The sequence below is a fragment of the Ochotona princeps genome, chromosome 2, assembly GCF_030435755.1.
Source record: "Ochotona princeps isolate mOchPri1 chromosome 2, mOchPri1.hap1, whole genome shotgun sequence".
NCBI lineage: Eukaryota > Metazoa > Chordata > Mammalia > Lagomorpha > Ochotonidae > Ochotona > Ochotona princeps.
Genome location: NC_080833.1, coordinates 41,396,040 through 41,417,040, shown reverse-complemented (window position 1 = coordinate 41,417,040; position 21,001 = coordinate 41,396,040). Strand labels below are relative to the sequence as shown.

General features: G+C 46.8%; 1 protein-coding gene across 1 annotated transcript in view; it reads left to right on the top strand.

The window, feature by feature from the left end:
* Positions 1–864: 864 nt before the first annotated feature.
* Positions 865–21,001, top strand: part of RAB3B (RAB3B, member RAS oncogene family) — a 68,019-nt gene continuing 47,882 nt past the window's right edge. Inside the window, exons 1-2 of the mRNA XM_012928014.2 lie at positions 865–1,002; positions 12,829–13,056. Of these exons, the coding sequence (XP_012783468.1) occupies positions 12,829–13,056 (228 nt within the window). The 5' untranslated portion in view covers positions 865–1,002. The remainder of the gene's footprint in view (positions 1,003–12,828; positions 13,057–21,001) is intronic.

Here is a 21,001-nt window from a genome sequence, read left to right as displayed (position 1 = left end):
GTAACATGGTGCCATTTTCAATAGTTACTACCGTGACTGCTGTAGGAAATAGATGGGGGATCTGTTGCATTAGTGCTGAAGAGAAGCAACAAGGCTTGGATCAGGGCGGGGGCAGTGGAGGAAGAAGAGCAAGAGCTGTTCAACCTGATGGCCTGGGGGTCGTGAAGGAACGCACAGGTTAGAAGACAACATCTAGGGCTTTCCACTGGAGTCCATCTACAGGTCCTGCCTCCCTCCCTCCCTAGACAAAACAGACAGGAGGAAATCTGGAAATGAGGAAGTTCAGTTCCCATGATCACCAACTCCTTCTGAGCACCCCAGCTCAGTTCGGTCTCCGAACCACGTGGACATTCAGATAAACCCAGAAAGTCTGCAGAATAAGGATAAACGGGAGGGCCCAGCGGCGTGGCCTAGCGGCTAAAGTCCTCACGTTGAACGCGCCAGGATTCCATACGGAAGCCGGTTCTAATCCCGGCTGCTCCACTTCCCATCCAGCTCCCTGCTTGTGGCCTGGGAAAGCAGTCGAGGACGGCCCAAAGCCTTGGGACCCTGCACCTGCGTGGGAGGCCCGAAAGAGGTTCCAGGTTCCTGGCTTTGGATCAGCACAGCACCGGCCGTTGCGGCTCACTTGAGTGAATCATCAGACGGAAGATCTTCCTCTCTGTCTCTCCTCCTCTCTGTATATCTGACTTTGTAATAAAAATAAATAAATAAATCTTAAAGAAAAAAAGGATAACCGGGAGCTCTCAAGACACCTTGGTTCCCTGCACCTGTCAAAAGCCAGGGGCGGGGCTGGCAGGACTCCGCCCCATGGGCGGGCCGGGCCGCTGTCAGAGGGAGCCTCAGCCCAGCCCTCAGCCTCAGTCGGCGCGGTGGGGACAGACCTTACCCACCCCGCGCCCTAGTCAGGAGCCGCGGAACCCGCCGAGCCCTCCTGCAGCCCGCAGCCCCGTCCGGCTGCGCGTCGCGGAGCGAACCTTCGCCCCGCACTCGGAGACCGAGGTGAGGGGCGCGCCCCCCGCACCCGGCGGCTGAAGGGTCGGGGGTCGCTCGCGGCGTGCTGGGCAGAGGAGGGGCGGCTGGAGGCCGCTCGGGAGGGAGCTTGGAGGGCAGCCCGGGGACGGGCGGGAGCTGAGGAGAAGGCTCCGGGGCCGGGTAGGGGGGACAGGATGGGCGGCCCCTCGAGGGTGGTGGGCAGCGCCGGGGACCCCAGCGTGGCGGGCACTGGAGCTGGGAGCCGCGTGCGGAGGAATGGCAGTGCGAGGCCTCGGGGAGCGGGAGCCGCAGGGGCGTGAGGGAGGGTCGCTGGCCGGGGGAGAGTTGGGGGTGGGTGGGGACCAGCTGCGGCGGGGAGGGTGCACGGCGGGAGCACCACTGAGCGGAGGGTGGGGCCGGGCAGGAATAAGAAGGTGTGTGTGTGTGTGTGTGTGTGTGTGTGTGTGTGTGTGTGTCGGGGGGACTCGGGGCAGGCAGGGTCCACCCGGAATGCGGAGCCAGCGGGCAGGGAAGTGGGGGACGTGGAGCAGAGGGCCGGGGTGCGGGCAGCGGCCGCCAAGGAGCTGCCCTACCGTGAGGAGAAGGCGCGGGTATGTTCGTCTCTGGCAGGGTAGAACCATGAGGGAACTTGGAGAGTTCAGGGGCGTGGGGCGCTGGTCTGGCTGGGTTCGAGAGCAGGCGTGAGAGGCGGGAGGTAAGTGTCCAGGAGCCACCTGTGCGTTGGCTTTCTTCAGAGACGGACGGGGGTGGGGTGGGGTGGGCGTAGGTACTGGGCTCCCGCTGGTTGCCTCCTGGGGTCACTGGCCAGGAGAGAATCCGGGCCAGAAAATTTCATCCGAGCAGTGGGAGGCGCCCGAGGAGGGCAGGGCAGTGGCCTCGTGAAACCAACAGAAGTGTGGAGTGGCTTGGGAGCCAGACTCTCATCTAGGCTTTCTCCCTGCGGTCCCTCCCCATCCCCCTCCCCCCAGTCCTGGTGGAAAGAGAGAGAGAGAAAGAGAGAGAGAGAGAAAGTGAGAGAGAGAGAGCGCGAGCCCGAGCAGGCGCACAGGTGGCTGCCCACCTGTCCCATGCTTATAAGCAGAGGAAGACAAAGGAGGCCAGGAGGGCCCCGTGTGTCCATGTGTAGCAGTGGAAGTGCTGGTGCTGTGTATGTGTGTGCGGGGGTGAGGGGTGAGGGGTGTCAGGGAAGCCTCCCTGATCGCGAAGGATTGAATTAGCAGTAGAGGAAAGAGTGCCTGTCAACATGGAAAAAGGTAGGAGATAGAACTGGTGCTGAGAGAAGCACCAGTCACCTCTGGAGGATGTGCAAGCACACTTCCCGCTAAGCTCAAGCTGGTTTAATTCCTCTCCATCTCCCTGGTGTGCTGCACAGGCCCTGGTGCACAGCAGGTGTCTGGTGAATGTTGAATCGATGAACAGGTGGATGAGCCCTCAGTTCCTTCCTGTGGCTGTAAGAACTGTTGGGAGCAGTAAATCAGACAGTGTGGTAGAAATAAGCTTTGTAAACTGTCAAGTGCTGTACCAAAGGAGAGGTCACGGATGTTCTTATTCAGGTCTATTCCTGTTCTGTCAGTCACATCTATGGCTGTCCCTTTCACTTGAAGAAGGAAGGAAGTGAACACCGATGAAGCACTTGTTGCATTTGAGCTAGAGTGCATCAAAAGCACACAGCAGAATGCTCAGCATTTAGTAGGATGTCGGTGAACAATTGCTGTTAGGTTCTGTGCCTCCAAGAGCAGGAAAAGTAGTGAGGAGGTGGGCAAGGTTGGGCTCATAGTGATAGGTGGGCAGTGGAGGAGGATCTCAAGAAAATCTGAATTTAAAACATTGGAGCTCTGGGGCCAGTGCAGTGGCACAGGACAATAATCTTCCACCTGCTAGCACTGGCATCTCAAGTGGGCACTGGTCATGTCCCAGATGCCCCATTTCCCATCCAGTTCTCTGCTTATGACCAGCAAAAGCAGCAGAAGATGGCTGAGGTCTTTGGGCCCCTGAGAACGTGTGAGAGAATGGGAGGAGGCTTCTGGCTCCCTGTTCCTGCTCAGCTCAACTCTAGCTGTTGCCGCCATTGAACCAATGGATGGAAGACAAGACCCATCTGCTCAGATCTGCCTCTGTCTCTTCTTCTCTCCCTAAACTCTGCCTTTCAAATGGAAATAAATAAATTTTAAGAAGTTGGGGCAATACAGCAGCAGCATTTTGGACTTGTGGAGATTCACGAAAGATACCCATTGTGAGACTGGAGGGGAGAACAGAAAGAGAACAGAAACGGAGGAACTTGGGGGAGGAGAGAGGGAGACCCCAGCGACAACTAAACTGTATCAGAAAACAATAATAATAATAAAAAGAAGTTGGAGCAATGGCTTTAGGGATGAGGGACATGGTAGGAGAAAAGTCCACAGTTACTCAGCGTCCTCCTTAGCTTCACTGCTGAGTGCTCTGAGTTGGAAACAGGGAATCATGTTTCCTGGGCACCAGCAATGTTAGACACATTACCCACGTGACCTATGATCCTGAAGCTTATTTTTTTTAAGACTTATTTATTTTTATTGGAAGTCAGATTTACAGAGAGGAGGAGAGACAGAAATATCTCCCATCCACTGGATCACTCCCCAAGTGGCCACAATGGCCGGAGGTGAGCCAATCCCAAGCCAGGAGCTTCCTCTGGGTCTCCTATGCGGATGCAGTGTCCCAAGGCTTTGGGCCTTCCTCAACTGCTTTCCCAGACCATAAGCAGGGAGCTGGATGGTATAAGTGGAGTAGCTGGGACGTGAACAAAAGTCCATATGGGATCCCACTGCGTGCAAGGCAAAGACTTTAGCCACTAGGCTACTGCGCCAGGGCCTCAAATCTTGTTTTACAAGTGAGGAAACTGTCATAATTGTGTCAAATTTCCTGCCAAGGTCCTACCACGAATAAATAGTAGATGGGGGGAAATTGAATATAGTTCATTTTATTTGGGGCACCAAACTACTTCTGCCTCTTAGGATGACTCACTAGAAGAAAATATGTAGTATAGGAACCAAAACTAGAACCAAAACAACAGGAAAAACAACAACAAAACACACACACACAAAACCCACCTTCAGAATGTTCCTAAAGACTGCTCTCATATACTGATTTTAATTTTTACAGCAGTTTACCAGGAAGCCATTTATTAACTCGATTCATAGGTGAGGAAGTTGAGGTTGTGACTTGTCCAAGGTGACACAATGACTGTGAGAAGCAGAATTCAATCCCTGTCTTTTCCCACTGTTTCCTTGGTGGGTCTCTTGCTGCTGGTTTTAGGGCTGTCTCCCCTCTCCTGCTTCTTTCTTCTTAGGTTCTGACTTCCGCAGCATATCAGACTGAATGGGGTATTTTTTTTTTCCTTTCTTTTTTTTTAAGATTTATTTTATTTTTTATTGTAAAGTCAGATATAAAGAAAGCAGAAGAGACAGAGAAGAAGATCTTCCCTCTGATGATTCACTCCCCAAGCGACTGCAATGGCCACAGCTGCGCCGACCCAAAGCCAGGAGCCTGAGCCTCTTCTGGGTCTCCCATGCAGGTGCAGGGTCTCAAGGCTTTGGGCCGTCCTTGACTGCTTTCCCAGGACACAAGCAGGGAGCTAGATGGGAAGCCGGGCGCTGGGATTAGAACCAGCGCCCATGTGGGACTCCTGCATGTTCAAGGCGAGGACTTTACATGCTAGGCTACTGCGCTGGGCCCGCCCAGCTATTTGTTTTGCACAACTATCCTTGGAGGAGTCGTTTCTTTCCTCCAGCCTGGGACTGGAGAAGCCTTCCTTGATTATTCACTGGGCTTCATCTGTGCTGCCTGTCACGGAGACCATGAGCTCCCCAGCTTTATCATTTAATGTGTCTGTCACAAAAGGGAAGATTTGATCAGTGCTTATCTTACACATGCAGTTGTGCACGCACCGTTGTGCGCTGTGCGGTGACCTGTCTGCTCAGATCTGCCTCAGGCGGCTGCCTGCTGAGATGCTTTCTGCCTTTTTTTCAAATGTCTGTGCTGCCCCTGCCCCCTCCCAACAAGATCCCCTGGGGGCCTCCATCTGAGCTGCAGAGCTCTCCACCTCTCTCCCAGTTGCCACACCATCCTTCAGAAGTCACTTTTTATGCAAGTGGGCAAGCCTGCTGATGTTGATCGCATAGTATGGCAGGTGCATGTACTGAAGCATGCAAAATGTTGGGATACATTGGTGTACTGCTTTACTTGGACTGAAATGTGTTGTGACTTTGTTTGCCTTCTTCAGTGGAATTGAATCTGGGAGTCATTAGGAATTTTAGACATAAGCCAACTTGCCATGTAAACTTTTATACACCACTTTTCTTTGTGAAACCTCAATAAAAACATTTATCTGAAATGTCAAATTAGAAGGTAAGAAAGAGAGAGATTGTCTATTGGTTTACTCCCCTAATGGCCTCAACATCTAGAGCTGGGCTGGTCTGAAGCCAGGAGCCAGGAGTTTCTTCTGCCATGCGGTGCCAAGGGCCAAGCACCTGGGCCATCTTCTGTTGCTTTCCCAGGCACATTAGCAGGGAGCCAGATCAGAGTGAAGTCTCCTGGACTGAAACCAACATCCCTATGGGATGCCAATACCATAGACAGCTGCCTTATGTCATCATGCCAGCCTCTGAAATTATTTTTTAATCTTGTCCCATTCCTCTCATACCTGTGGTAGCATAGCCAATAAAGGCAGGTAAATTTCCTGCTGAGTACACAAGAAGTCATGTGCATTTTTCTTTTCTCAACACAGCATCCGAAGCACACTTAAATACAGTCTCTTAAAATTCACAGCAGGAATAAGCATTTGGCATAGTTGTGAAGATCCCTGCATCCCGTATCAGAGTACCTTGGTTCAAATTCCAGGTCTGCTTCTGATTCCAGATTCCTGTTAATGTATACTTTGAAAGGAAGCCAATGATGGCTCAAGTATGCGTGTCACTGCTACGTAAGTGAAAGACCCAGATTGAGTTCCTGGTTTCTGACTTTTTTTTTCTATGTATTTTTATTTTGTTGATAATTTTTACATAGTTGATTAGGGCACAAAGGGTTAAGGGCTAGAGGAAAGTGGGTAAGACCATTGTTATCACATTCTTTTTTTTCCTACCTGTATCTGGGGAAAGGAGAGAGATAAGTGGAAAAGCCACATCCAGCCTCCCAGCTATCCCAGGGTCTCTGATGTAGGGCCTGCTCTGAGGGCTCCACTCAAGTGGTTTGTAATACACCAATTCTGAATTACTGCCAATCTCGCCACTCTAGGCGTGATGAAATCTCTGCAGAATCCACTGGCTGACGTAGTCCATCTTAGAGTCTCCATTTGCCTAGATTTTCACTGCCAACCCTTGGTTGGGGTATAGTTGTTCAATTTGTTCTGTCCTCCGTCCTCTGTTATGGTACCAGGTGTCCTCTGCGGGTTCTAATGTACCATTGTAACCTCCATGTGTAATTGGCCATGCTGTGCACTGCTCTGTCTAAGCCACAGAAGAGGCCCAGCTCTGACATAAGCATTCCACAGTCAGACCATGGACCCTGCAATTTTCTCCATGGTTGAAGTTCTGAGTCCACTGGTTCAGTTGGGGAATCCCCAAAGAAACCTCATCTGAGGTGATCCCGGACCTGATTCCTGTATGTGCTTACCAACACAGGAACCAGCACAATCTGTCGCCCCAATCAGCTTACATGCACACTGATGATTATGGTTGCTGGGTCAGTCCTGTCTCCAGCCCTGTCCTCTATGCAAACTAATGGGTGTTGCAGCCTAGCCCAGTCCTACCCACCACACACTTGGTCACAAAAGGCCATGGGAGCTGCAGGCTAGTTTGGGTGACTCCCAATAACTCCCACCAGGCCCGCCCCTTGCCCTGATTCCCATGCTTGCCAGTATGTGCAGCAGAGTTGTCCAGTCTGTCCCACATCCCATTCAGCTCTCGTACATGTCAATGGGCATTGAATCCTAGTTCAATCCAACCAGCCCCACTATCCAGCCGACAAACCTGCTGGCCAGTGTCACTCTGTCTAATCGTGCCTGCCCCAGTCCTGGTTCTCATGCTCACCAGTGGGAGTGGCAACCCAAGAGGGAGGCGCCCACCATTTCCCTACTGGGTCCACTCCCAGATTTTGCACTCTCCAGGTAGTTCTGACTTTTCCAGGCAGAAGCCAAGAGCTTTATCTGGGTCTCCAAGATAGGTGGTTAAGGGTCCAAACACTTGGGGCCATCTTTCTTTGCTTTTCCCAGGCCATCAGCAGGGAGCTAAATGCCTATTTAGGAAGCTGACATTCTGGGAGCCAACATTACTCACCATGCCACAACACCAACCACTCTCTTTCTCTGCCTTTCAAATAAAATAAAAATAATAAAATTGAAAGGTTTAAATTGAAAATCCATAGCAGCAGAGTGGGCATCTGGCACAGTGGTTAACATACTTGAGCGTACCTGGGTTTAACTTCTGGGTCCACTTCCAATTCCAGTTTCTTGATGATGCATACCCAGAGAGGCAGCAGATAATGGCTTAAATTCTTGGGTATTTGCCATCCATAGATTGAGTTCCAGATTCCTGACTTCATCCTAACCCAGCCCTGGCTGTATGCAGGTTTGGGGGGAGAACCAGCAGATGGAAGGCAGATCAACTATTTCTGCCTTTCAAGTAAAAATAAATAGATAAATTAACATCTAAAATTCGTAGTAGCCTTCTGAAGTAGGTGTTATCAGATAAGGCACACATGGAAGTTGCCCACATTCACAGGGGGCTGCAACCAGTCCCCTGACTTTGGATATGATAAAGCTGCCATGCCCAACTCCCCTTTAATTCTGGAAGTCTAAGAGTGTCAAACTGGCTTCCTCAGAAAAATGAAGTCCAGTAATGTGATGTTTACATCGATAGTCTGGCACATGGAAAAATGTTCAATACGTATTTATTGAAAGAAATCCTGTTCCCTAAAGATTTATTATAGGTCAAGCATTGATGGGTATTAGGATGAATGAGCATGTCAAGATCTAGAAAGAGAGGCAGAGTTCAGTGCAAAACCAGCACAAATAACACAGCCTAAATTAGGAAGGAGATGTTGAACAATATTTTACTGCAAGAATGAACAAAAGGGGCCAGTGAGATAATACTTATTGAGTATCTCCCACGGGCCAAGCAGCTGTGCCAGGTTGTTTACATGTGATGGCACTCATTCTATTTGTTCCATAGCTCTGTGACGTAGAGGATATTTTCTCTAAGATAAAAATGCTCTGTCTTATAGAGATGGTGTGATTGCCCAAGACTTCAGCTAAGCAGGAGATTTTAGACTTCAGACTTTCCTGTAACAGTGTAATCTAGTTGATAGCTGGGAGAATTGGGTCAGTCCTCTTAATTTTTGGGCTGCAATTGTCTTTTTGATCAAATGGTAATCACAATCCCCATTCGTCCAACTTTACTTCTCAGAATTATTTAGAGGATAACATAAAACAATGGAATTGATGTGCAGATAAGGATCCAAATCTGTATCATAGTAAAGTTATACCCTTTGAACATAAATTTCTCTTCTAGATTTCTTCTAGACATCTCTCCTAGGAAAAATAGAAAAGTGAGTAAAATTTATGTAAAGAAATGTTCAGGAGCTGTCATAATGGCATAGCAAACCAGTCCTCTGCAGTGCTGGCATCCCAATGTGGGCACCAGTTCATGTCCCAGTTGGACTTCTAATGCAGCTCTCTGTTTTCATGGCCTGGGAAAGGAGAGGTGGATGACTCAAATCCTTAAGCTGGTGCATCTGCATGGGAGATTCAGAAGTTCCTGGCTTTCAGTTTCACATCAGCTCAGCTCTGAGTGTTACAACCTTTTGGGGAGTGAATTGGTGGGTGGAAGACTTTGTCTCTTCATCTCTCTCTCTATGTATAACTTTGACTTTCAAGTAAAATAAATAAATACTTTTTTTTAGATTTTTTTTTTTTATTGTTATTGGAAAGCCGGATATACAGAGAGGAGGAGAGACAGAGAGGAAGATCTTCCATCCGATGTTTCACTCCCCAAGTGAGCCGCAACGGGCCGGTGCGCGCCGATCCGAAGCCGGGAACCAGGAACCTCTTCCGGGTCTCCCACGCGGGTGCAGGGTCCCAAAGCTTTGGGCCATCCTCGACTGCTTTCCCAGGCCACAGGCAGGGAGCTGGATGGGAAGTGGAGCTGCCGGGACTAGAACCGGCGCCCATATGGGATCCCGGGGCTTTCAAGGCGAGGACTTTAGCCGCTAGGCCAAGCCGCCGGGCCCAAATAAATACATTTTTAAGAGACATGTTTACTGTGGTTTAATTTATGGTAAATAATACTAGGAAAACATTTTTTAGGAAGACACAACATTAAGGAATTAGTCATATGATTCATCTATAGGCTATAATAAAATATAGATAACTAAAATTTTATTAAGAGTTTAAAAAGCACTTTTGTAATATTTTTGGATTATTTTAAGTGCTTTTTCCAAGTGACAACACACATTCTATGCGGATGATCTTAGCTAGTAAACTATGTGTTAAAGTTATAGATAAGACATTTTAGCAGACCATGGCATTCTCCCCTCCAACCTCATTTTGTTTCTGTGTGTAGATGCTATGCTGCTTTAGTTTCCCCATATCCTGGATATGTTTCACATCTGCATAGGATCCCTTATCCAAGGCAGAAGTTTACAAAACACAAGCATGGGGCTGGGGATCTGTGGTGAAGGCTTAGGGCTGGGAGCAGAGAGGGTAGAGCAGAGGCCACGGGAGGCTTGAAGTGATAGATTAATTCAAGGAGGTTTTGCTAAAGGATGGCTAGTAGTTATGTGTGTTTGTCTGGCTTTTCTTCAAGAGGGCTTTAAAGCTTCTGCAAGCATCAGTCTCTTGTTCTTGCAGCTCACTGAGAGGCCCATACAGCCAAATCCACCAATTTTACTCTTCCTTTGGGAAAAAAGATGCTTTTTTTCCCCCCAGAAAAATTTATTTTTATTTTAAAGGCAGATTTGTAGAGAGAAGGAGAGAGAAAGAGAGTGAAAGAGAGATCTGCTTGCTTCACTCCCCAAATGGTTTACAACCAGAGATGAGCCGATCTAAAGCCAGGAGCTTCCTCTGGGTTCTTCCCATGGGTGGAGGAGAACAAAGACCTAGGCCATCCTCTGCTGTTTTCCCAGGTCGTAAACAAGAAGCTGGATCAGAAGTGGAACAGCCAGGACACGAACTGGTGCCAATATGGGATGCTGGTACCCACAGAAAGAGAATTTGCTGAGCCACTATGCTGGCCCCCTTTTTAATTTTTAATTTTGTTTTTCCCATATGGGTGACAGAAATCCAATTTCTTCTTCTTTTTTTAAGTTTCTTTCTTTTTTTCCAAAGATTGTTTTAGTTTGAAAAGCATAGTTACATAGAAAGAGAGAGGGAGAAATGGAAAGATCTTATATCTGTTGTTTCATGTTGGTTCACTAAGTGGTAGCACCTGCTAGGACTGTGCCAGGTTGAAGCTGGGAGCTTCTTCCAGCTCTCTCATGTGTATGCCAAAGCCCATCCTCCACTGCTTTCCCAGGCACATCCACAGGGAGCTGGGTTGGAAGTGGAGCATCCCACATGGGTTGCAGGCATTGTAGGCAGTGGCTCAACCTGTTACACCACAATGCTGGACCCCAAAGGCGAGACATTGTAAGGAGAGTTACAATGTGGACATAATCTCCCATCAGGACTGTCTTTCCACTTGCTGTGACTCTTCACCGAGTGCATCTGAGCACTCCGTGCTGAGCACAAGAAGAGGTTTCAGGTGGAGAAGGAGGGTGGCTGAGGCTTCCAAGATGGAACCATGTGGCTGAGCGCTGGGTTCAGAGTGTCCTAGGAGAGGGGAGGATGCTGACAGGTGCAAGAGAACTCTAGTCTTGGAAGGAAGTGCTGGCACATAATCAATAGAGAATGAATGAATGCATGCACAAATAAAGGATCTGGGCTTGGAAGGATTTGGAATACTAAGAGTTTATGTTCATACCTCTGTGAACTTACCAGTGTGTAAGTCTCAATCATTGTTATCTTGTTTGAGTCCAATAGGAGCCCTGTGGGAAAAGCAGAGCAGAAATTGTTCTCCCCTTTTCCCAGATGGGAGATTGGGGCCCCAGAGTGATGAGGTAACTTTTATTATTAATTCCACGCACAGTTACTGAGAGCTGTTATGTGCTTGGGTTTATACAAGAAGCCAAGCATGCAGAAATGAAGCACATTAAGTCCCAGATGCTCAGTCTAAATGAGGAACCAGAATAGTAAACAGTTCAGAAATGACATGCGTGCCGTGAGAGTGTTCTGGGAGCACAGCAGCAGGAGTGTGTGCAAGGCACAGGGAGGGAGGCACCTGCTATGGGCCTGTAAGGTTGGCCAGGGGTATGTTAGGTGGAAAAGAGCATTCTGGTCAGAAGGAATACATGTACGAATCGACAAAGGCAAGAAATAATAGGACATTTGTGGAATGAAGTGTGTGCTTTGATCTAATGATATCACAGGTCAAAGAAGAGAAGGGTTGGGCCAAACTTAATTGATGCTTTGATTAGTGGATAGTTTGGGTAGATGGCTAGTTTGGCTAATTGGTTCTTTGTCAAGCTGAGCAGTTTGGGCTTGATCTTTAGAGCTATGGAGAAGCCATATACAATTTTTTAAAGATGTATTTATTTGGGGGGCTGGTGCGGTGGCTCAACAGGTTAATTCTCCTCCATGTAGCTCTGGTACCCCGTATAGGCACAGGTTCATGTTCTGGCTGCTCCACTTCTGATCCAGCTCTCTGTTTATCACCTGAGAAAGCAGCAGGTCCTTGGGCCTTGCACCTACATGAAAGACCTGGAAGAAGTTCCTGGCTCCTGATTTCAGATCAGCTCAGCTCCATTGCAAACATTTGGGAAGTGAACCAGCAAATGGAAGATCTCTTTCTCTCTCTTTTTCTTTCTGAAACTCTGCCTTTCAAATAAAAAGTAGCAACTTAAAATATTTATCTGAAAGGCAGAGAGTATTCTTTCACTGTTGGTTCACTCTCCAAATGGTCACAGTGGCTGGGGCTTCAGTTTCTATATGTTGAAGCCAGGATTCAGGAAATTAATCTGGGTCCCCTATGTGGGCGGCAGGGTCCAAGCACTTGGGCTGTTTGCTGCTGCTTCTCCAGGCATGCTAGCAGGGAGCTGGATCAACAGCAGAATAGTTAGGACTTGAACTGACCCCAGTATGTGATGCCAACATTGCAGGTGGTGGCTTACCCCCTGAATCAACCACAATGCTGGCATTTGCGTAAAAGTTCTTGAAAGCAGGGAGAATAAAGCCCTAACTGAGCCCTTCCTGAAATGTTTGTGCATTTGCTGTTTGGGGATTTTTTTCCTAAACGACAACAACAACAAATTTGGCTCAGCAACTACCTGCTGCCTGAGATTTTCCTTGTCTTTCATGCCTCCGGTTGAAGGAGATGCTTCCCAGAGTCTTCCACAACTAGGACTTCCCTGGTCTTATTGCTTACCTGTTACTTTGTTAATCTGTATTTACCTGCTCTTTTATTCCTGTCTGTGAACACTCAGAGGTCAGACACCATGTCTGATTCATATTTGTCCTCTCCATGCCCAGCACAGGGCTTGACCCACAGCCACATGCTCTGTCAATATTTGCTGAAGGAATGAGTGGGAGGAACTGGGTTCCACCCATTGTCCTGAGCTAACATTTGGGGCAGGTGCAGTCCTGGAGTGATGCTGATCAATGTGCATTTCTTCTGGATAGTGGGGTGGGGATTGAGTGTATGGCTGGAAGGTTGGTGACTCAGGATGATACTACAAGTGTGGTTCCTGAGTGACCACAGATCTCTCTTGCAGATGGCGTCAGTGACTGATGGTAAAACTGGAGGCAAAGATGCCTCTGACCAGAATTTTGACTACATGTTCAAACTGCTCATCATCGGAAACAGCAGTGTAGGCAAGACCTCCTTCCTCTTCCGCTATGCTGACGACACCTTTACTCCAGCCTTTGTCAGCACTGTGGGCATTGACTTCAAGGTGAAGACGGTCTATCGTCAGGAGAAGCGAGTGAAGCTGCAGATTTGGGTGAGTCCTGGGCATCATGGGTGAGTCCTGAAGGTGACTGGTCTGCTGGTGCAGCAGCTGAGAGGTGAGGCCAGGTTGGAACTTCCGGATCTTACATCATCAGCACTACCACTATTTCACCTCTGGATCCTGAGTTGCCCTACACTGGTTTTCTACACATTTTCTCTCCTCTGCTGAGCTGTTCAGGAGGCTTTACTCTGAATTATATGAATGAGTGACCAAGAAACTGGGCTTTGGGATTAGACACCTGGGTTCATATTTCTGTATCTGGCACTTTCTAGTTAGGGTCACTTGGGTAAATTACTTCACCTTCCTCTTCCAGACTGTGCTCTTCCCTTTAAAAGGTTTATTTATCTATTTGAAAGGTAGAGACACTGATGTTGTGGTGCAGTGAGTTAAGCTGCCACGTGCAATACTGGCATTCCATGTGAGTGTTACTCCACTTCCACTCCAGTTCCCTGCTTATGGGCCTGGGAAGGCAGTGAGAGATGGTCTATATGCTTGGGCCCCTATTTCCACTTGGGAGACCCAGATGGAGTTCCTAGTTCCTGGCTTTAGCCTCACCCAGCTCTGGCTTTGAGGCCATTTGGTGAGCTAGCAGAAGATCTCTCTCTCTCTCCCTCTCTCTATCCCCTCCTCTCTCTCCCACCGCCGCATCTCTCTGCCTTTCAGACAAATAAATCTTTTTTTCTTTTTAAAAACTTTTAAGGAGGAGTGAAGAGGTTGGGGTGGAGAGAGAAAAAAAGAAAGAGAACTCAATCTTTTATTCATCATTTTACTCCCCAAGTGCCCACAAAAGTCGGGGTTAGGCCATGCTGAAACTGGGAGCCAGGAACTAAACCGTAATCTTCTGCCTCCCAAACACATGAACAGAAAGTTGGATTGGAAGTACAGAGTAACTGAGACTTGAATTAGGCATTTCCATATGAGATTTGGCCATGTTAAGTGGCAACCGAACTTACTGTGCCACAATGCCCCCCATCCCTGGGCCTTCTTTGAGAACTATAGTGTCTATTTCATAGGACTTATGGGTGTGTGTGTGTGTGTGTGTGTGTGTTTCTTTATTTTTGACAATCTTTACACAGTTAATTAGGGCACAAAGGTTCAAGGGCTATAGGAAGGTGGGTAAGATTATTATTTCCACATCTTTTCCCTGTATCTGGGGTAAAGGGAGAAATAAAGGCAAAAGCCCCACCCAGTCTCCCACCCATCCGAGGTCCCTGATGTGGGGCATGCTCCAAGGGTCTTCTCAAGTGGTTTTGATAGTTCAACAGTTATGAATTGCTGCCAGTCTCACCATTCCAAGCACAATGAGGTCGCTGGAGAATCCTCTGTTCGACATAGTCCACCTTAGAGTCTGTTTGCCCAGCTTTTCACTGCCAACATACAGCTGGGGTAGTTGATTGATTTGTTCTGTTCCCTGTTGTGGTGCCAGGTATCCTCTGCAGATTCCAATAGACTGCCATATCCTCCATGTGCATCTAGTTATGCTCCCCACTGCTCTGTCTGAGCTTCTTAGGAGGCTTGGCTCTGGCACTGCACTCCATGGCAGACCATGGAATCTGTACTTCTCTTCATGGTTAGGGTTCTGAGTCCTGCAGTTTGATTGGGAAGATCCCAAAAGAAACTATCTGAGGTGACCCAGAACAGATTCTTGTATGTACTTGCAAGTATAGGGCCCGGTACAGTCTATCGCCCCAATCAGCTGGTGGTTGCAATTGCTGGGTCAGTTCTGTTTCCACCCCTGTCTTCCACATGAACCAATGTGTGTTTGCAGTCCAGCCCGATTCTTTGAGAATTATAGTGTCTTTTCGTAGGGCTTTTGGATGTTTAACACCTTTCCCAAGACACAGTAAATGTTAGCTACCATATAAATAATCTATTGCTGCATTGTCAATGACTTCAAGACTTGATGGTATAAAACAACAATAATAGTTTATTATTTTGCAGTTTCTGGGTTGACATTTAGGAGTGACTTGGCTTGGGTCACCCAAAGGTTGGCATGGGTTTCAGTCATCTTAAAGATGTGCTGGCTGTTAGCAGAAAGTTTTATTTCTTTCTCATTTGGACTTCTTAGTCTTCACCACAAGGTAGATAGCTTTCCACAGAATGAGAAACCTAGGAAAACCAGAAAGGAAACAGCAGCTTTTCTTATGACTTAGCTTTGGGATGTCCTGTTGGTTACTGACTCCATGTGGTAAGCAACTCTACCAAGATGGAAATACTGAGAGGAGGGCCCGGCGGCGTGGCCTAGCAGCTAAAGTCCTCGCCTTGAACGCCCTGGGATCCCATATGGGTGCCGGTTCTAATCCCAGCAGCTCCATTTCCCATCCAGCTCCCTGCCTGTGGCCTGGGAGGGCAGTCGAGGACGGCCCAAAGCTTTGGGACCCTGCACCCGTGTGGGAGACCCGGAAGAGGTTCCTGGTTCCCAGCTTCGGATCGGCGTACCGGCCGTTGCGGCTCACTTGGGTAGTGAATCATCGGACAGAAGATCTTCCTCTCTGTCTCTCCTCCTCTCTGTATTATCTGACTTTGTAATAAAATAAATAAATCTTAAAAAAAAAAAAAAAGAAAGAAATACTGAGAGGAAAGGACCAAAAGGGACTGTCTTGGAAATCAACCAGCACAACTACTATTATTGGTATTTTTCATTAATGCTAACAAAATATGTCCACTTTTTGGATAATATCAGAACATGTAGAATTATACGCCTTTCAATAATGAATTTGTACTGACTGGCTTTGTATATTTTGAAAATTTGTGATGTAAAGTATTCAAAAATAGTGTTTATTTTCTACCCATTCTACTTATTAAATTCACATTAACAGATTGTGCATATATTTCATTAGGACAGTTTTGAGATGGAGAGAGACAGAGACAGAGACCGAGACAGATAGAGGGTGACAGAGAGTGAGCTCCTATGTATGATTTACTCCCCTAACACCTACAACAGCTTTGGCTGGGCTGAGGCTGAAGCTGAAGCTGGGATGGGAACACAGTGAATCCAGGTCTCCCATATGGGTGGCAGGAATCTAGTTACTTGAGCATTTCCTGCAGCCTCCTAAGCTGTGCATCAGCAAGAAGCTGGAATCAGGAGCTGGAGCCAGGTCTCAAATTCAGGTATACCAGTATGGAGTGTGCGTGTCTTACCTACTAAGCTAAATGCCCACTCATATGCCTCATATATTTACATCTCACTATTAACTCTAAGAGGTGGATACTACTTTATTTATTTGAGATTCCAGAAAGACAGAGATGGAGAGACAGAGATCTCCTGCCTGATGGTTTACTTCCCAAATGCCTGTGATGGCCTTGGAAGAAGCCAAGAACTCAATCTAGGTTCCTATGTAGGTGACAGGAACCCAATTAGTTGAGTCATCATCTGAATGCACACCTCCCCGGGTGTGAATTAGCAGGAATCTGCAATTGAAAATAGAGCTGGAAACTCAATCCCAGGCATACCAAATGATATGGAATGTGAGTGTTCCAAGTGGTGTCTAGACACTAGGCCAAATAGCTTAAGGGATACTATTTTTCACATCCCTCTGTTTCACAAAACAGACTCAAATTCACTTTTAGGTCAACCAGATGGCTATATAGTAGGATTCAACTTCAAATCTTCTAATTCCTCTTTTTCTGTACAGTATGCAGTTGAGGTCTTATGATCATGTTAATTATTAATTTCTATAGATATAAATGTTCATTTTGTTCCTTTGCTCTTTATTAAGAGAGCAAGATCCTTTAGTTTGTTGATTCCTGTAGTGTAGTCTCCAGAACAGCAGCGTCACTTGGGAATTTGTTCGAAACATGATTTTTTGAAGAGTTACTTAATTTCTCTTGGAATGGCAGATTTATGGAGAGACAGAAAGGGAAATCTTCCATCCAGTGCCTACAAATGGCCACAATAGTTGGAGCTGAGCCAATCTGAAGCCAGGAGCCAGGAACCTCCTCTAGGTTTCTTATGTGGGTAAAGGGCCCCAAGGACCTGGGCCATTCTCTACTGCTTTCTGAGGCCATAAGCAAAGAGCTGGATGGGAAGTGGAGCTGCCGGCACATGAACGGGTGCCCATATGGTCCCGGCACTTGAAGGCGGGGGATAAGCCAGTTGAGCCACTGCGCTGGCTGCAAATCATGAATTCTTATGTCCCACCTCAGATCTACTGAATTAGAAACTCTGGGAGTAGGGCCCAACAATCTGTGTGGTATCAAGTTTTCCAAGTGGTTCTGAAGTAGGCTAAAGCTGTAGAACCACTGATGTAATTTTGCTATCAGGATGAGCTGAAACAACATTTGTTCACCTAGCAGGTGCCAAGTGCTTTCGCTTGTGTTGTGTGACATCACCTTTGCAGCAATGCACAGAAGGATGTGAGAATCCAGTATCTGGGGCACAGTGAGCAATGCAGTGAAGCTGCACCAGGGCTGTGAAGAAATGGGGAGAGGGATTGCTGAGAGGGAAGTTTGCCAGAGAGGCCACAGGCATCAGACAGGAGTGTCAGGGAGACCTTATATCAACAGACAAGAATCCTGTTATTACCCACACAACGTATATACCTAATGACTCCACAGGGAACTGAGGAAATTATCAGAGCTGTTGTTATTAATGAATACAAAATAATTTTAGCTAATATTTACTATGTAGAGCGACACAAATATCTTCAGCCTATTGTGAGTTTTTGGAGTCTTCCTGCGCCTGGCATTTGTGGATTATATTGCTTAGTTTTAGGTAAATGAAAACTCACAGTGGCTATGTGGCTTTCAGTAAGTCCTGTAAAGGACCTTCTGGTTGCAGACTATATTAATCATAGTGAAACCAAGTGAGCATTGTAAAATAGCTGAACTGATTTTTTTTCCCAACTCTCAGCACAAATTCATTGTCAGCCACACTTCAAGGTGAAATCAATAATGATCCAACTAGATCTGACTTAGTTAATCATATTGCTTTTGCTAAAAAAATTGACAAAGTGTTTTTAATGTGGATATATGTGGTCTTTTATGTACTCAAAATAAGCTTTTCTGTATTGTTCACAAAACATTAACATTTAAACATTTAAATACTGCTTATTTCATTTTTACCTATTTTAACATCCTTGCTGTATGGAAGTGTATATATAAAATCTAAGTAAATATACATAGATTGTGTGTGCTGTATCTAAATTTTTTTTTACATAATTGGATATAAGTCTGGAAACCACTATCATAGACCTTGAAAAGCAATGAAAAATTTTCACAAAGCCAGGCCTGCATTTTAAAAAAAGATTTTTTTTTTATTTTTGTTGGAAAGGCAGATCTACATACAGAAGGAGGTACAGAGAGAAAAATCTACCATCCACTGGTTCACTCTCCCAAGTCGCTGCAATTGCTGGAGCTGAGCCAATCCGAAGCCAGGAGCCAGCAGCTTCCTCTGGGTCTCTCACACAGGTGCAGGGTCCCAAGGCCTTGTACCATCCTCTACTGCATTCCCAGGCCACTAGCAGGGAACTGGATGGGAAGTGGATTAACCGGGACATGAACCGGTGCTCATATGGGATCCTGACATATGCAAGGCGAGGATTTAGCCACTGAGCCATTGCACTGGACCTCAGATCTGCATTAAAAATCCCTGATAGATTGAAATGAGGCAAAGTACTCAAGTTCATCACATGTGTACATTATATTTGTATACTTTTAGTATATCAACTGTACTCATTAAATTATTGCTCGTGATGGTAGCATCCCTATCAGAGTGCCAGTTAAGAGTCTCAGCTGCTCTGCTTCTGAGCCAGTTCCCTGCTTGTTAATGTGCCTGAGCAAGCAGTTGAAGATGGCCCTGGTGTTTGGGCCCCTGCACCCACATGAGAGACCTCATTGTGGCCATTTGGGGATTGAACCAGCAGATGGAAGATCTCTTTCTCTGTCTCTCCCTCTATCATTTTGCCTAATAAACAGTTTGTTTTTTTTTTAAAGATTTATTTTTATTACAAAGTCAGATATACAGAGAGGAGGAGAGACAGAGAGGAAGATCTTCCATCCGATGATTCACTCCCCAAGTGAGCTGCAACAGGCCGGTGCTGCGCTGATCCGAAGCTGGGAACCTGGAACCTCTTCCGGGTCTCCCACGCGGGTGCAGGGTCCCAAAGCTTTGGGCCATCCTCGACTGCTTTCCCAGGCCACAGGCAGGGAGCTGGATGGGAAGTGGAGCTGCTGGGATTAGAACCGGCGCCCATATGGGATCCCGGGGCTTTCAAGGCGAGGACTTTAGCTGCTAGGCCATGCCGCCGGGCCCAAACAGTTTTTTTTTTAAAGGAAGAGACAAGACTAGTGGTTTGGGTAAGTTATATAAGCCTAGACTTATGCATGAGGAATTTTCAACAAGTTTTGGAAAAATTTGTATTGTGAAAACAATTATATATGAGTTTTTTTAATTTTAGCATCAAAATAAACTTAATTTTAGTTCCATTTTCTGTGAACTTTTTGAAGTATCCTTATATGTGTCTGTGTGGTCTGCTATAGCAAATACCACAGACGAGGTGACTCAGACAATCACAGCTTGCATCTCATGGTTCTGGGGGCTAGCAATGCAAAGTCAAGGGGCAAGTAGGGCTGATGTCAGGTGAAGGCTCACCTCTTGGATTGCAGACAGCCATCTTCTCACTGCATGTTCACATGGCCTTCGCATCATGCAGGGGCACAGGAGAAAGAGTGTGTGAATTCTTTGGTGTTTCTCTTTATAATGGCACCAGCCCTGTCAAATCAGTGCCTTGCCATAGGACTTCGTTTAATCTTGGTAACTTTTTTAGCCACACTGAGAGTTTCAATATATGAATTAGAGTGTGGAGGGCACAGACATTCAGTCCATAACACCAAGACTGACAAAAATGAGGTCATGATTGGTAATGGGAGATTTAGGATTCGATTTTGTAGAGTTTGATCAACAATTGATCATAAAAGAAATGAGTAACATATATAAGTATTTACTTATGTATCTGAATCTGCATGTGAAAGCTCTGCAGTAAGTGAGCTTTGGTAAGTCACATTGCTTCATATATATATATATATATATAAAATTGTAAAGGCAGATTTATGGAGAGAAGGAGACACACAGAGAGAAAGATCTTCTATCCACTAGTTTAGTCTCCAAATGGCCACAGTGGCCAGAGTTGAGCTAATCCAAAGCCAGGAGCCCTCTCCAGTATGCCACATGGGTGCAGGGTCCCAAAGCTTTGGGCCATCCTTCTGTACTTTCCCATGCTACAAGCAGGGAGCTGGATCAACAGTGGAAGAGCTGGGACATGAACTGGCACACATTTGGGATGTCGGCACTTAAAGGTGGAGGATTAGCCACTTGAGTTCTCGCGCTGGCCACAAGTCACATTGCTTCTATGAATAGATCATATCTTTAACTCTGAAAGATGTACTGTTTTAGTGAGAGGTGATATTATTGTGCCTGGCATGCATTAGCAATGTAATTAAGACTAGGTTCCTTCCTGGCTGCCTCCTGGTCCACAAGCAATGGGTCAGTGGGCCCCATTTCCAAGGCTCCAGGGATGTTGGAACAATATCCAGTGACTCACCTGCAAAATAGGGGGAGTCGGGGAGAGTTCAGCTAGATTCCTCTACCTGGTTAGATCTCTTGGGGAATTTCTGAAAATCAACATCAAGGTGGAAGGTAGTGAGTGAAAAAGAGGAGGTTAGGAGCAGTGCTGAGCTGGACCACCCACCAGGGGTGTGTGTTGTCTCCAGGGACTGCCAGGTGATAAGGGCATTGGGAGTGCCCTGTTCCCTGGGGCTCCTCACCTCTGAGGTCTCTGAGAGCACCCTTCGTTTCTCAAGGGGTTAATTACTGTGGATCAGAGAAAGAATTCATGCTGAGGAGGTGGGGTTATGGGAGAAGTCTCATTAAAAGGCAGTGAGAGCATGTGCACACATGAGCAAAGGGAGACTTGGAAGCTCCACAGCAACAGAACCA